At 38.7% G+C, this 18,121-nt stretch overlaps 1 protein-coding gene across 1 annotated transcript in view; it reads right to left on the bottom strand.

Moving 5' to 3' along the window:
- The window catches only part of LOC122805971, a 161,102-nt gene that overhangs the window by 38,711 nt on the left and 104,270 nt on the right, over positions 1–18,121 (bottom strand). Inside the window, exon 4 of the mRNA XM_044076210.1 lies at positions 14,907–15,134. Within this exon, the coding sequence (XP_043932145.1) occupies positions 14,907–15,134 (228 nt within the window). The remainder of the gene's footprint in view (positions 1–14,906; positions 15,135–18,121) is intronic.

Raw genomic sequence — 18,121 nt, 5'->3', positions numbered from 1 at the left:
TACTCTAATAACTTTTGAAGTTTATAAGAGCAATATTTAAAATCTGCCTCTACTTCTGGCCTTTTGTCCCACCATTACTTTAGGCATTAACCAAATTTCTTGCGCTAAGAGGTTGAGAAGTATTCACAGCTATTCAGGGAAAATAATTATTTATTTTGTTTTATTTTACTGTTTTATTTATTTATTTGATATTTGGTTACCAGGAAAGGTGAGAAAACCCATTTTCAGTGGAGGACTGAGGAGAAAATCTCCATACAATACAATAGTATAATGCAATAGTACAGTATATAAGAAAATAGCATGCAAAAATTAACAATGTATGTTGACAAAAGATTCAGGAAAAGTAGTACAAAAGCATTGGATTATAAAACAGTACAAGGGCAATTTATTATTGACCTTGTTCTACATTTGTCAAAGATTACAGGTTGTTGTTGTTTAATTTTTATTTACATATATACATATTTACATATTTATATATCTATATATACATATATACATATGGAGGTAGGTTTGGAATGTGAATGATACAATAAAAAAGTCTGGTAAAGAGGAAGGAGGAAATTCAGTAAGACAGTCTGATGGGTGTTGGGGTGGGGGTGACTATATTTGCTGTGTGGAGTGCAATGGCTATTATGGACTAAGGGAGGGCCTATGTGAGCGTAAGAGTACTAGAATCATAGTTGTGAGGAGGGTAGTAAAAGGGGAGGTGAGGGAAGGTGTGTAAGTGGGTTGGTGATTAGCCCTGAGCTGAGCATGAGCACAGCTAGGAGTTAGCTAGGTGAGATTTGAGAATCTTTCTGAATTTTGCGGTGTTTATAGTTTCCAGGATAGATTTAGGAATATTGTTCCAAGTCCTAGAGATGAAATTGGAGTATAGTGAGTCCTAGAACCTGTTTTTAGATTTAGTAACTTATGAGGTCGTAGGTTCTTAGGTGTTTACTAGGCCAATGACCACAAGGGCCTTTTTAAGCCTAGCCATGCATCCCAAATCTCTGACAAGTTCTGATACCCTTGGTAAGTGTAAGCATGGGCCTGGGAGATGAACCATTTACAGGTTACCTATTTGCATTAGAGACATATGTGCCAAACCAGGGAAGAATTTCAGATTTCCCACCCAATTGTCCATGTTGCACTTGAATTGGGTTAGGGAGGATCTCTGCTTCACATGGATGGGGAGCCTGTTCTATAGACAGGGTAGTGTCTGGGATACATACCTATCTCTCCAGCAGGTCCTAGTTATATCACAGGCAAGGTTTAAGACTTTAGAATGTGTAATTCTGCTACTGTTTGTTTTGTGGATATGTAGGAGGTCCATCAGAGTGGGGTCTGACAATGCCCTGTATGACTGGCATAGATCTCCCGTCAAAAGCCTATAGGAGACAGAATACAGGGATAGGGCCTTGAGGTGGTCTGCATAGGACATATTACTTACTCATTATATTCTTTTAGAGAGGAACATCTGTGGACATTCCAGTTGTTGGATATGCTTGGTTAGGTACATACCAAAGGGTGAATTGTACTCAATGATAGGTCTGATGAATGCCAAATACAGTAGGACAATGGCTTCCTTGGACTTATATGCCATACCTTTGTTTATAAGATGCACAACATAGAATGATTTCCTCACCATTGTAGACACAAGATGATCAAAGGCTAGATTACTATCTATATGTGTCCCTAAGTCCCTGACTACTGGGTCAACTCTAAGGGGTGTGTTGTCAATATGATAGCTATCAGGGATGGATGACTTCCCAAAAGATACTATTATGCATTTCTTGGCATTTAGTTTTAGTCCATGGCACTGACACCAGCTATTTGTCTGTGTCATCCCCCCAGGAGAACATTTGTGTCAGTTTGAGATTCAATGACAGCTCTAATTTGTAATCATCTGCAAATTTAGTCAGCCAGAGACCACTGACATTGACCTTGACTTCTGAGAAGTAAATGACAAAAAGGAGAGTCCAAGGACTGACCCCTGAGGGATTCCACTTGTGCCTGGCCTCTTTGTAGAGGTGGACTCCCCAATTCTAACTTCATGGATCCAGTCTGTGAGCCAGTTGGCTATCAACCAGGTGACATACAGGTTTGTACCTAACCTCTTGAGTTTGTCAGCAATGCCTGAGTGGGATATTGTGTCAAATGTCTTGGCCAGGTCAAGGTAGGCAGTATGAACGATTTTGCCCTCATTCATTGTTTTGGTGACCTTCTCAAAGAAGTCCACCAGACTGACTAGGCATGATCTGCCATTGATGAAACCAAACTGGGTTGGGTCCAGTGTCTGGAGGTTTACTATATCTCTACTGATCATCTCCATGATAATCCTTTCCATGATTTTACATATAAGATTAGTGAGGTTTATGGGTCTGTAGTTCCAAGGTCTGTAGATGTCCCACCTTTGTGCAGAGGGATGATTGTTGACTTTCTCCATTCATTAAGTCCAGCAGCTCCAGGTCTTGTACAGGCTGTTGACCTGTCTTATCAGGTGGTTCCTGGTAAAAGAAAAAGTGGTTCATTTAAATCCAGAGAGGATGTGATGGAACAGATACCGTCTTTTCCCTCAGAATTTTGATTCTGATTCAGTAGAGTATGTTACCTGAATCTTCTATCAATGATGCTCTTTCTCCAAGACTATTTCCAGAATGTGCAAGTGTATTCAGTGGGAGAACATAGAGGTTTCTCAGTCCCCCACAAAATACTATCAACTGTTGCAGAAGTAATTTCCAGAACCTTTACCCATTTCCCCATTTCTATCAGCTCTGGAGGAAGTGTGTGTCACTTCATGCAAACTTCTTGATGTAATGTATAAAGTTAGTCAATCTTTTTTTAAGTTTTTATATACTCTTCCCAAACATGACCCAGCAGCTATAGCTTTAGTTAATCCAGCTGCTGCCAAACATGTTAACTCTAATTCTTCCCCTTCTGACAAGGATGGTAAAACAAATGTTACATTTGGGGGAAAAAGTGTTTGCTTCTGCATTTTTAATTTTTATAATTCTGAGTTGTTAGACTCATATGTTAAAGTTTATTGTGACTAACTGAAAATATGAGGAATGTTTTACCTAAATTCCTCCCTGCGAGGAAAAATCTGCTTTGTGTGGTTTGGTTTGGTTTATTTTTCAAGTCACTAGTCATTTAAAGTGTGTTTATGACTGTAGATACTACATCCAGTGAGGCTGTCACTGCTACTGTGTTAAAGAGGTTTGCCTGGTTTTATTCTCAAAACCTTCTAGAGGATGTAAAAATGAGCTTTTACATTCACCTTTGGATATATATTTTGGTCCCACTGCTGCAAAGGTTATCAAAAATGTGATGAGAGGGTTAAACTGATACAGAGAATCTCACAGATTTTTTGCATCCCTCCTCTAAATTTTCCAAAGGTTATATTACTCCCTTGTCCAACTACTGCAAGAAACAAAATAAAACAAACAGTCTCAGCAATATGCTGGTATGCAGACATTAAAAAACAATGGTGGGGAGGTTCCCTAAAAGAAAGCATGAATTCCCCAACACAAAGGAGAGTGAAAAAAATGTCAGAATGAGTATGTGAGGGGCCTAGTCCCAACTCCCACCCTGTCAGTTTCTTATCCCATCCAGAAAGTCAGATTCTCCATTTCTGTCTCTGACAACAGGTTGTTTCAGACAAATGGGTTCTGAGACTGACTTAGTTGGAAAAAATCCCTGTTTTTCAGGGAATTATTCCCCATCCCCAGACCAAACCCCTCTGTTCCTTCCTGTCCTACAACACATGCTTTATCAGGCTGGGGTAATATAAATAGTTGCTTTTTCCCAGTGGGGAAGAAGTTTTCATTCAAGAACGTTTCTGAAGCCAGGAAAAGAAAATGCCTGGAGATCAGTTATCAATCTTTTTCTTAAACCAGTTTGTGATGGTGCCCAATTTCAAGATCCTTTCACAACACAATCTCTTACCCCTTCTTCCCCATTTTAGATTTTTGGTAATCTTAGATTTAAAAGATGCTTATCATTACATTCATATCCATTAAGGTTTCAGATGTTTCTTAAGGTTTTATGTATCTGGATCACATTATACATTCTCTGCCTTAGCCTTTGGGTTATCCACTGCCCCAGGAGTATTCACAAAGTGTCTAGCTCCAGCTATAACACATTGCAGGATACATGGTATCCACACTTTTTCATATTTAGATGTCCTGCTTATCTATCCAGACTCTTTTTCAAAGTGTCAGGAATCTCTCTCTCTCTCTCTCTATCTCTCTATCTCTCTCTCTCTCTCTCTCTCTCTCTTTGGTGAGAGACCTCATATGCAGGCTGGGATTCAAAGAGACTCTCAGTAGAAATGGCTTTTCTTCCACAGGAAAAAAAAATCTACATTTAGATCTATTCCAAGGTTTTTCCCCTGATCGCTCTGGTTTTACACATACAGCCACTATGGAATGGGGGTTAGCAGTGTCTTCTGTGACTGTTGGGGTCCCTTTAATGGGCAAGGGAGGGAATACCTCAGGATTCTGAGTCTACCAACATCTATGATTCTCATGATACCCCTTTCAAGACTCCTCATGAGAAAGATACAATGGTATCTGAAGTCTGTTTGGTCCCAGCACCAACACCCATTATCTTTTCAGATTCCAGTTCTGGGATGTGTGAAAAGAGAAATCACTTGGTGGAGACATCAGGTACCCTGACTCCAGATCTCTCCCTCTCCCCTCCTGCTCTGAAACAGCCAGTCACCACAGTTATCTTGCACTTTGCTAGTGCCAGGGGAGTAAAAGTGCAAGTGTCTGGGACAACAAACAGACACAAGGGCATAAATGTAAAGGAGGACAACAAAGACAATCACATCCACATAAATGTAAAGGAGAAGTTTATCCTTATCAAGGCACTCAACTCTCTAAATCTCCTTTAGTCCCCAGCACCACTTCAAGTTGTTACAGACAATACCACAGTGATGTGGTACTTAAAAGCAAGGGAGAACCAGATCTTACCTCCTTTGCAGACTAGACGTGTTATCATGGGATATAGCTTTACAGCAGAATCTCACTTTACTTCCTACTTTCTACCCTCTATCAGAGCAAAATTGTGTGGCAGACAAGCTGGGCAGGACAGAGGCAGACCTTCATAAATGGAAACAAGACCTAATCCATCTGTGGGGAGTTCCTCGAGTAGGCCTTTTTGCCTTCTGAATGAACAATCATCTGACAAATTTCTGCTCCAAGACTTCATGCAAGAAGGCCTGGAAGACAGATGCCTTTTCCTTTCCTTTGACAGGAATATTCTTGTATGTTTTCTACCTTTTCTGATATTCAAGGTAATTCTGAAGATTCAGAAGGAATCCCCCAAGATCATTGTGGTGACTCCCTTCAGGCCTAGACAACAGTGTTTATCCCTTATTTTGGAATTGGCCAGGGGCAACTAGCAACTTGTTTACTGAGGATGTGTAGGAGGTACTAATGGGGGCAAGAAAGCCCTCTCCTAGAAAATCATATATTAGCAAAACGATAATGTTTTCTAGTTAATGCTAAAAACATAACCTGAACCCATTCAGAGTAGTGTTTCACTTGTTTTACAATATTTGTGTGAATTGTTTTAATATCTGCCTGTCTTACTCCTCTATCAAGGTTCATTTGTTTGCCATTTCAGCATGTCTGCCCATGGATCCCCCTTTTTCAAGGCATTAACACATCAACATATTTTTTTACAGGGATTTTGCATAAAAGCCCTCCAAAAAAACAGTGGCTCCTCCTTGGGATATTAATTTTGTGTTAGAGAAGCTAACACTTGCTCCATTTGAACAAGCTCATCTGGTTGACTTGAGGTTCTTAAGATGGATCTGCTATTCTACCATCTTTATTAGTGCATAAGCAAATTGTTTTTAAAGGTCTAATGTTACGCCTTTGTCTTGTTTTTACCTCATCTGGAATTGTGCAGGAGGCAGTGGAGGGAGGGCTGTGAGAATTCTGCAGAATGTACTGATTATTTTAATGAATGCTAATGCAAACCCTACTATTCTAATATCTTTCTAAGTTTACCATAGCAAAGTTTGCAACTATCCCTAATGTTATACCTTTGGTCTGTGGTTATTTTCAGCTTTGGAATTATGCTGAGTGGTTATCAGTTTGGTAGGGGCTGTGAGAATGTTGCACAATGTCTGTGTGTACCTCTGTGAGACTGGCTACCTTGATGTGGTAGAGGGAATTTTCATAATGTAACAATGGTACTAAATGCCAGTCAGTGTGTGTGTGTATACCTCTGTGCATGGCTACCTTGATGTGTACACAGACTTGTCATCATGTAACATTGGTACTAAATGCTAGTCAGTGTATGTACCCTAGCACTTCAAGCTATTTAATGGTCTAAATGTAGTTACACTATATAGTGATCGTTAAACGGTGATGAGTGAGCTTGACAGAGAAAGGGGTGTGACAGCAATGTGGTCACATATTATATTCTCCTGGGTAGGGTCCCCAACTTGAAAATTGCTGGGGGTCCCCAAAATGCTAACACCAGCCCTGAACAGATGGGGCTTTCCTTTCTGGATCCTTAGGGCCTGAAGATGTGGAAAGGGAGCTCGAGACAAAAGGACTCCCTTGAGCCGTGTCCTTAAACAACAACTTATTTCAGCAGTCCACCAGTGCTAGAGGGTTAAATGCTGCACAGACAGATCAATCAGCTTCAAGGTGGTCTGCACCCAAACAGTCGACACACTTCTTGTGGGCATCAGAATTTGGCATCTTACGCCCATAAGAAGAGCACCTTTTAAATCCAGTAGGTTTGTCTCTCTCAGACATACCTAACAGTAAGAGACACACACACACACACACACACACACACACACACACACACACACACACACACACACACACACAACACCAAAAATCTTCTGCCAAGAAATCACTGACTACTAAGTAAAAAAGAATTTAGACAAACATTTCAAGAAACAAGACTAAGCCTGTCAGTTATAGAAACCAAAAAGATCGCCAAGCACTGACTAAGGAAAAGAGGGGGGTTACAACAAGGCCCTAATACCAGTGACCAGCTAGAAAAGGGAAGGGAGGATAGTGGGAGAGAACTATTTAAATATAACAAATAAAGAAATCACTTATCTGAAAAACTCTTGGAAAAAAAAAGAAAGGCAGCGCTGAGCCGGGAATCATGTCTGGGCATAAACACAGCAAACGAGATCTGAGCGTTACAGTGCAGAAGGGGATTATGGGAGAGGGAGGAGCTCAAGCCTTGAATCTATGTCATGTGTAGTGCAGAATGGGATCCAACATCAGATCCAAGACCCAGTTGTGAGGAATAATGACATGGATAACATCAGATCATATACTTTCAGATTTTCGGCCTTATGATGAGAATTATCATCTTACTTGTATACTTGTCTTAACCATACAAATGTAAAGTAGCTATGTTTTTAATAACATGGGGGGGTGGCAGCTAGTTACATGCAGAAATAATTATACTGAAAGGGTTTCCAATACAAAGTGATAGAGATTATGCCATCTCACAGTTTAGTAACTGTTATATCTAAGTACTTACTAACAAATAAATTAAAAGTATAAGAGATCCCTAAATTGCTAAAATTAAGCAATGTCACAAAGTGCTTCAGTGTTATAAGTGTCCATTTCATAATAACCCACAGTCATCTAAAAGCAAAGGTCAATCATATTGAGAAACATGTACATGTAGTCATAGATATTCAGTTTTTCTAAATAACCTGTGGACAGATCGGCATAGATGGGGCAAAGCTTTTCATTCTGGCCATATCATGTTGTTGCAGAAAGCACTCCCATTTACTAAATGTAATATCTCCAATACAAACTGGGAAAATTTGTGTGTATATAATGATGAAATAGAGAGACAATGGATTGCTTCTACCCCATGTGTATGCTGTTATATAAGGACCAAACATCTAATCAACATATATATATATATATATATATATATATACACACACACACACACACACACACACACATATATATATATATATATATATATATATATATATACGTTGTTGTCTTTCAGCTTTTCCCGGTTAGGGGTCGCCACAGCGGAACTCCGGTCCGCTAAATGATATATATGCCATCAATATGCAACTGGGTCTATATTAGAAGACCAAAAGTTTAAAATTGCGAATGCTCTAAAGAGCGAAAATGCCAGACCTCAAAATCATTATTGTGGGGGGGGGCTGTGCCCCCCACACCCCCCGCTCAAGGAAGAGTTTATGGTAAATTAAAATATTTGATACTTGCAAATAATTCTCACACTCATAACCATGAATGTCTCAAACCACCTTCAGTCCACACTTATCTGCCATACAAATGACTATTCTTAGCTTTGTTTAATTGGCAATCAAAGCACATCTTTCATTCTTTAATTATTATTAAAACCTCTTTAAATAACTATTTTTGGTTGTTATATAAATTCCAAGTTGCTTGGCGTTCAATCTCACTGTTGGATACTAAGGATTAAAGGAGGTTTCTTAATCTATGACAGACCCTCATTAACATCATCCTCTTGTGGTCTTTGATGGTTCCAATACTTTAAATGTAACAATTTGGGAAGTCCTTTCAATCAGCAATCATATAAAACTGAGAAAGAAATAAAGATGGGATGAAATATAAACCTTCATGTAACAGAGTAGGTTCACTGCCACTTAAAACTCTACTAGAAATGTTCACCACCATGTCCAAATCAGAAACATTTGTGTGGAAATTCTTAGTGCAGTCCTCACTGGCTCTTTCATTTTTTAGCCTATTTTTGTTTTCTTCAACCCCATTTATATTTAAAGGGGTTTGGGAATGCAACACTTTTAAATCAAAACTGGTATAGGCTTTTGAAAATAGTTACAAAGATGAAGCCAAAAAAGAAAAAGTAGATGCAATCAATTTCATAGAGCCCTTAAGTTTGACTCCACCCCTAGTTTTGTCTCAAGCTGATTTTGTTGAATGACTGAGTGTTGATGCTTTTTTTGTACAACAGAAGATGTTACCCAAGGGCAGTTGGTTCATATAAATCGTTTGCTGTTTAAGCAGAAATTTTTGCTAAATGTATAAAGAAATAATTTGTTAAAGAAGTCTAATGCCTTGTCTGAGTCACCTTCCTGTTAGAGAGTGTATGGATAATGCAGGATTTACCCATAGCTGACTTTGTTTAGGAGTCTGCATGTCCACCCAGTGGTCATGTGGGTTTCCTCGAGGCACTCCAGTTTCCTCCCATATTCCAAAGACATGCAGTAGGTGGATTGGACACTCTAAATTGACTGTAGGTGAGAGAGTGTGTGTGTGCGAGTGAGTGGTACAAATGCACTATTACGCCAGGGCTAGCCACCCGGTGGTGTAAACCTCGGCTCAAGATGATTGTCACTGCTGTAGTGACACCCTGACCCCAGGTGCAAAATGGGAAAAGGGATTGAGGATGGATGGACTTTGTTTAATCATTCAGGCATCACCCTTGTGATCAGACCATGTCAATATTGGCTAAATCCTGCTGTGTCAACATTAACTGATCACTGCTAAATTAAAAAAAAAATGGAGTTCAAAATAATAAAAACCCATTGTTTCACTCTTTGTTCCAAAAGGAAAAAAATGAATGTACACGGTACTGGGTGTACTGTGAACAGACTACCTATTCATAATAATAACATCAGTGTGTCAACTGGGGAAAAAGTTTCATTCCACCAAACTTATCAATAGGAGTAACAGTTTTCTTTAAGACAAAAACATCGTATAAATGAACTTCATGTGGTTACACTTTTTCTTCTTGCTGTACTTCCTACAATGAAAAATGAAAAAGTCGGTATATCTCTTAAATATACATGTTTTTCATATTATCTACTTTGAGCCTGAAACATTTAAATATTCAGTGTTTCCACTATTTAATATTTTAACAGAAAATAATGTTAATTTTAGACAACTCAAGAAAAACTTTAAAACGCAAATGCTGTGTGTGTGTGTGTGTGTGTGTGTGTGTGTGTGTGTGTGTGTGTGTGTGTGTGTGTGTGTGTGTGTGTGTGTGTGTGTGTGTGTGTGTGTGTGTGTGTGTGTGTGTGTGTGTGTGTGTGTGTGTGTGTGTGTATGTGTATGTGCATGTGTCTGTATGTGTGTCTGAGTATGTGTGTGTATGCGCCCATGTGTGTGTCCATGCGCATGCATGTGTGTGTATGTATTTGTTTCTGTGTGCATGTATTTGTGTGTGTGTGTGTGTGCGTGTGTGTGTGTCTGCATGTGTGCATGAGTGCGTGTGTCTATGCTCAACAAGCAGTAAGGGCAGTTTGTATTACATATGCAACTAAAATTTCATAATTCTGAATCTATTGAGATATAACCAGCATTAAAAGGATTGTGGTGAATGAATTATTTTACATCAAGTCCCTATGCATAATATTTATTTTAATAATCAAAACTACAAAAACTTACCAAAACAATATCCACAGATAGTCCATTTTCTAAGAGCGATAATGCTCCCAAGAGTGGTTATTTCAGCAAGGTAATACTCTTTCAAGGAGTGGGGAGGTGCTCATCCTGTGGCTTCCAATCTCAAAACACAATTGCGCAGTATTTTCCTGTAATGCCCACCCTGTTCGGCATCACTGCAGTGAGTGTGCCACAGATGTGATGGATGACTGCACTTATACTGCACAAGCACTGCAGTCAGTGCGCAACTATACTTATATTTTACCAGCATTCCAGTGACAGAATGCATCACAAATATTTGTCTACACTTACACTCTACCAGCAATGCAGTGAAAAAGTGCATTATGTATTACATATAAGTTGAGTAAGTGCACATATATTTCAATTTATTTATTTATTTATTTGTGTGCTGATGTTCATTATGTATCCAGTCTTGTTCAGTGGCAGAACCAGGTTTTACAGTTTTCACTTATGTTGTCTAACCCACAACACACCATGGAAGGTAGAGGTGTTGCCTCTGCTATCAGAGGATGTCGTCATGCATCTGAGGCACATGACATGATGAAGAGTCTAGTTTCCTGGGTTCCATTCATGTAGTCAAACTTTTACAAGTTCGAACCACATATGGTCGAGACCATACATTCGAATTTGTAAAAGTTTGAGCCTTTGAATGGAAATGTCTGTAAGCGGTGGTTTCCATTCACTTCAATGTGGTGCGATCTTGGAGTTGATATATTTAAGTAGCGGGGTGGGGGTGCAGGGGGGCTTGCTCCCCTACTTACAAGTTATTGTTTTGTGCATTGTGCATTTTTTTTTTTTTTGCATAGTCGAAGTTCTGTATCTTTGAACTTAATGGTTTGTCCATTAGGTGTTCGGAGTTACAGAACTTCGACTATCTAATATAGACCCTAGTTCCCAGATGCATTGTGAAGAAGTAAGAGAAATTCCACATGCCACAGAACATCTTGTAGTAGCTACTAACTCCCCTGATATAGTGGGACAGAAAAAAAGGTGAAGCTGAGCATAATACTATGATGAAGGTCCCACTAAAACTTCTTTAAGTGTCTGCAGCTATTCTTGATGACCCTGGAGACCACTGGGTAGACCCAGATACTTGAAGTTTACCTTCAGTGGTGTCAACACATGGTGATGAGGCCTTTGGCACAGCTTCAGTCTACAGGGGAGGTGAACCACAAGGTAATGTTGATGGGTAAGATGAAAAATATATAAAGGTGCCACATATTTTAATTATGCCCCTTGCAAATGTTTGCATGATCTGCTGCATTCCTTGCATACTGTCTGCACTGTATGCCTAATACTCTGTCCCATTGTTTCTATGCTCACCTTTGATTCCTTTAAAATGTCAGTTAGTGCTGCACCACAGAAGTGTTCATTCACCCAGTTTGTCTTTGTGTACACAATGTCTTCAACACTACCTCTGTGCCTGTTGCATCCACTGTCCCACCACTTGCTTTCTGGTGCCACCTTTTCTACATTTTTATCACTTCACTGCATAATTACATTTTGTCTTATGTCTAGCCTCCTTTCATACTAGAAATTGAGAAAGGAGCCTTTTGCATTTTTACTTTGACATTCATGTTGTCTTCTATTGTCTAATTTACTGCTGTGTGTGTTGCCAGGTACAAAGTCTGTGAACACAATGTGTTTATTACTTGTCATTGGTGCAAATGACAGTGTGCATAACTTGTGTTATAGTAGGATATGTGGTGTGCTGTGCCTTGCACCTGTGCACAATGTACTCTGTAGGTTACAGTTCCTGTGCCGACATCTGCTAGTGGTGGTATAGGTCACTCCTCACAGGCTCGATAGACCATCTATTTCACTATGCACTGTCTGTACAGAACTGTGCTGATATGTTTTACTATTGCATTTGGGGCTGTTTTTCCAATGGTATGTGACCAATTGTAGGATGCATGAACTGCATTATTCCATAAATGCAGAGTGTTCTATATCTGACATATACAAGTCATCTTTTGTGTCATGTCTAAACAAGTATCTTAGCACTTCCTATTTTGTTGCCACTTCACCACCATGGTTACCCACAGTGATGTAAATCTGCAGTCCTATACCTCTCTTTTCCTCACTTTTCTTCTAGTGTGGCATGTTGCATAGCGCATATAAATGGTGTCAATATGCATTGTCATAGCACCTCTCTTGCATTTGTGCATGTAGTATACCCGTTACCATCCTGCTACTCTTTCCTTCTTACAACATGTGATATTCCCACGTATCTCCCTCCCTTAGCATCCTGTTTAGGCATGTGTTCTGTCATTCTGTTTTTGGAATATAGTTGCGTTTGCCATTCTGCTATCTGTTTTTTTATTTTGTACCCTGCTTGGCTTATACAGTTTGCCCACTGCATTTGATTTGACTAATATTTTGAAAACAGATGTTACTTTATCATTATTTTATCTTTTTTCATATAGACTGTGATGCCTACCACTGCTGCCAATATATGATGGGCACCACTACGTATCATCCCCACGCTCTGCCAGTAATCAAGTAGCCTGAATCCTCACCACTGACACTTGGGAGGGACATGCACTTGGAATATAAATGGATGCACTCAGTATTTCCAGATGCAGACCTCTCTGCATCAAGTACAATTTCCCTTAAAAGCACACAGGGAAAACACTCAGCCCAGGGTCTGGCTGTCTCTTTATTTGTCTCCCTCCAGATCCCCAATAAGACTCCCCACTGGTACAGCTGTAGGGTTAGGTACTCAACCAAGTGTCCAAGCCAAGCCCTCCAGCACCCTCTCTGTAAACTCGTTGCTTTCATGTCCCTGCCTCAAGTAGCTGACACCCCCCTTTAAGATGTACTTTTCATACATACATACATACATACACACACACCTGGGAAAGGCTGGCACAGATTACCTGCTTTACCAACTTTGCCCAGACTATAAGGTAGTTATCACTGCCCCAGTCAGTTACTATAAGGCTCTTAAAAGTGTATCCAATTATACTGTGTAATATTAATACTAATACAAATGGTAGTAGTTTACCAAGATGGCTAGACCTTCTGGAGTGGCCCACACAGTGTCACCAAATAAATATAAATACGTTCAAAGGTTAGGTAGTCTCTGCAAGAACTAGACACAATAAAAGTATTAAATATATTTAATAATAAACAATAAAAGTACTTGAAAATATTGAATATATATTCCCAGTAAACCACAGAGTCAGATCACATGAAATATTGAAAAGAACATTGAAGGACAGTCTCAGACAAATAAAGAAAAACAATATCTAAACTAAGCTTTGCTATATTCCTGACTGAATCTAAGAGAATTATATTATTCTCTAATAACTTACTTGGGCAAGGCAAGATGAAATATGTGAGCAGTCTTTCTAGTCAGGCCCCAAACAGAATACTCAATATTCTGAGATTACTCCTTGTAAAATGTAATATCCAAGATGAATTGCAAAATGACCTCATCTGGTCACCTGACTCTAGGTTCCCACAATATCTCCTTTGAGTTTGAGACAGGACTTTAGCAGACTGCTACAATACACATTTAGAGCTTTTATGGCAATGCCTAGAGACAGAACCATTTACAACACTTCCCCCCTTCTTTACAAAAGCTAACAGATAATGGCTGCTCCCAGACCTACCGTCTCTGGTCCTATTCAGCACTGTGGGGTGCCATTCAATGAGTCATCAGCTTATTTACATTTCTCTTAATATTCTTAAAATAAGCCAGTTGATTAATCATTGTTGTGCCAGTGTCCTCTATTAAAACATATACATTTAATTCAGATACCATAATACATGCACATTTCTCTTCATTTCAGCAGGCTGCACTGTTGATACATTTTAACACAATTAATAAAAGCAAAGCTCACAAATACATTTCCAGCACAAGCATCTGCACAAATCAGCTTGATATACAAATGACATATAATTATTTATAAAATTCCAGCTAGCTGTGCTGGCACAAGTCGTACATCCACTGACCTACGTCTCCCTAGCATGGCTGGCAGTACCTTCTATTGTCACATGCACTACAACTTACTATCCATTAGTGTTATGTAATGTGTGCTTTTCTACTGTCATATGTTGTAGTCCTTGTTTTTCATCTGCTATACTCTTGCTGCATTTGGTTGGGCTGTGCAATGCTCACTTCTCTGGGAAAATTCCTAATACTGTATACTTCTGTACTGTCTGATTGCAATTGTTGTGCTAGGGTCATATAATGCTAATGTTGTGCTATGCCTCACTAAAGTTTTATGAATTCTCTCGCAGACCACTTTCAGATTAACAGATAAAAATTAAAACCTGTAAGACTGAAGAGGTAAAAGTATGGAATATTCCACTTTGACACATGGCTAAACAATACGAAGAAAGAAAGAAAAGGAAAGAAATAGGAAAAAATAAAAAAGAAGGGTAGATAAAAAGTAAAGAATAAAGGAAGGAGTGATGTGTGGAAGAAAAGAAGGAAGGGGAGAAGTAGGGTCTGAATAAGGAAAACAAACACAGAGCTGAAATTACCTGATTGAATCTTTCATTCCATAAAATGTCTCCTACATTGATGGTGAGGTCTGGCCTTCCAATGGCTTTGTTCTCAAAGCTACCTACTTGAAGGTATCTGTTTGTTCCATCTGGGAGCAAGGCAAAATTGAGGATGTCATATCTTGCAGGTGGGTCACCATTTGCATCAAAATACATTTGTTCACCTCCAGTATTTTTAAAATTGACATTTTTGGTATAATGGTGCAGCTACATAGAAGAGAAAATAAAATTGTTAACTATTACATCTTAATTTACTACTAATTAATGTTACTTCCCCCATACACTATAATGATTGCAAACAATGGGGGGAGTTAAAAAAAGTATTTTGCTTCAAAGCAACTGTTCTATATTTTTATCTTCTTGAGCATTATCCAAATTCACATGAATCCTCTGAAGAAGAAAATAAATGTGAAAGTCACAGTGTGCTTCAACATCGTCTACTCTGCAGTTTTACCTTCTTCATCATAAGCTAATTTCATATGGGTGGGAGGTTGGCATAATGGTTAATGTGTTTACCTTACAGACACAAGGTCCAGGGGTTGATTCTTACATTGGGTAATTGGCTAGGCTTAAAATGTCCCACAAAGGTAATTAGCCTAGGAATAATCTATGATGCTACTTACATAGCCTTATTTTTTTCTGCAAGATTTATTGACAGAATACAGGAAATATTACCCACTGATGATTTCCAACACAATCGCTTTCACAAAATAGAAGTCCTAGAGAAAGAAATACCATATTTTATTGCATTCCACCTCCCACCCCCCAACTCACACTTTCCTACCAGTATATGCTCCCATATACTTCCATATGCACCCATATTCAACTATATGAAAGGGAATGTTGTGCTAGCCAACTTAGTTAAAGCTCTAGAAGGCCCAATGTCAAAAGCGCCAGTTTTCTTAAATACAAACATTCGGAGATAGCATTTTGTCTTAACCATCTACCCAGCATTTAACTGTTAATGATATATTTTAAAACTGAAGAGAGTTTCCCTTTGTTTTTATCTTGTTTGTGGTGCATCACTTCCCTACTGCACAGCATTACAAACTACTTGTTGCTCACATGATATACCTCACCTTAGTGTATTATAATATATTGAAACATCTTTCACTGGTCTACTGAAGCATACTTATTAACCTTTAAGGATTTGAAATCATAGTACTGACCATTAAAAGTCATACTACAAGGTCAAAAAGAGAAGCATTTGGACTAGAAGAACTTCAGGTACTCCATCCTATGCAGTTACTACTAGGGAGTCATTCTGTAGGGTTAGTTGGCTATTGAATAAGGTATGTACGGCAGCACGTCATCTTGCCAAAAGCAGTTTCAGTGAAAGCGAAAGGATCAAACTACATTCGCCAAAACTACTTTCATCACTGTGGAGTTTGCCTCTTTTTCCACTGTTGAGTGACCACTGGCATATATATATATATATATATATATATATATATATATAAGTTTAGGAGATATGGGAAGTGTCCTTCCACATGGGAGGGGTGCATGGGAGCTTGATATCCATGTAAAAAAGGTTTCCTTACATGTTCACTGAAGGTAGTTTTGGTGGATGATTTTGAATTTTTTACATTCACCAAAATTACCTTCAGTGAGTGGACATGTATCCATATGTTCTCATATACAGTGATGTCTTAATGAATAAAATTTGTAAATTTAGGAGGAGCAACACTGCATCTGAAGACAAAAAGTCAGAGTGCTATGTCTAAATCATAAGAGCTGAGCTGTATGTAATGAGGCATATGTCACTCTGTACCAGTTGAGCTGTATATGCTGAGGCATATGTCACTCTAATTTACTAAAACAAACAAGTTACAGCTGTCTTGCATTACACTGTATACCTACGGGTGGCAAGTTATTGTCTGACAAATAGACAGTTTATGTTTCAGTTTTAGCCTGAGACATAAAGCTTTTTTGGATGCTCTTGCATATTAAAGCTCATGAAAGTTTTCCTGTAATCTTTTCAAATGCTTCCATCTAGGGAAAATACATTACCCTCCTTGTGCATTTTCCATTCTAGCTGAGATTTTATTTCTTCATGTCTCTTGGTTTGACAGGGCATTTGAATACAGATTAGTTTCCAATTTGCATTTCTTTTTACCTCCAATTGTAAATATTGCTTGCATGACCTAGCTTTGGTTCACTCGGAAATTAAGGCTGGGGAGGCACTAACAGAAACTGCCTTCCCACCTCCCCTAACCACCCTTTTTCCTTCCATTTAGAAAAAGTTTGCTAAGTTGCAGCCAATTAACCGTTTTTTACAAGGACTGGATCAATCCTCCATTCCCTGAGTGCAAAGAAATCGAGAAAACGTGTTCTCCCTCCCATTATAACCACCACTCTTCCATAAACTAGTCTGCTTTCTGTCCTGCAACCATGGTTTATATCATGCAGTCAAGAGAATATGATGCGCCACATAAAATCTGGTATGTGGTACAGTGTCTATACAATGTTAAATACTGCCTTACTGATGTCATCATTCTCGATATTAGTACAGGCTGTCATGTGTCATTATAGCAACAACCCATGGCTGGGTGTGGGTAAATCCAGCTGGAGAGTAAAGCGGCATGAGAGAGACAGGATGGATAAAATACAAGGAAAATCAGACACGTTTCTTTAGTTTTGAATAAAGTATCTGATTTTCCTACTATTTTCTTCGTACGGTCTCTCTCGTACCTACAGACTGTCCAGGTTTTTTATTTTATTATTTTTTTTTTTTTTATAGTGAAGAAAACTTAAAAAGTTATAGCATATAGTAATGGAAGAAAGTCTGGGTAAACAGAATTTTTTTTCCATTAGTATATGCTCAATTTACAAGCATACTGGTTGGGCTGACCAAGCAGTGTGCTCGTTTTTGAATGTTAATGGCCAGTCATTGTATAATACATGTTTCAATACTACTTTGGGGTGCCATTTCAGTCTTATATACACATTCAATTCTTATCCATAATTATCCTCACAATATTTCTCCTAACATCTGCCTATTATTTTGATGCAAATCAAGGATATCCTGTCACCTGAAAAGAAAAGAAAATATAAAATGATTTAGAAAGGAATATTTTTGCTACTCTCCGTTCTGTAGATTTAGTCCATGTTTTTTCAAAATATTCAGTCATTAAAGTTGGTGATGTTCAAAGTAATGTTGCACCCCCCCTTAGTTAAATATATATGTATACACA

The sequence above is a fragment of the Protopterus annectens genome, chromosome 7.part0, assembly GCF_019279795.1.
Source record: "Protopterus annectens isolate FY-2018-M chromosome 7.part0, PAN1.0, whole genome shotgun sequence".
Classification (NCBI taxonomy): Eukaryota; Metazoa; Chordata; order Ceratodontiformes; family Protopteridae; genus Protopterus; species Protopterus annectens.
Note: the sequence above shows the minus strand (reverse complement) of the source record. Positions and strands in the feature narration are given on the sequence as shown.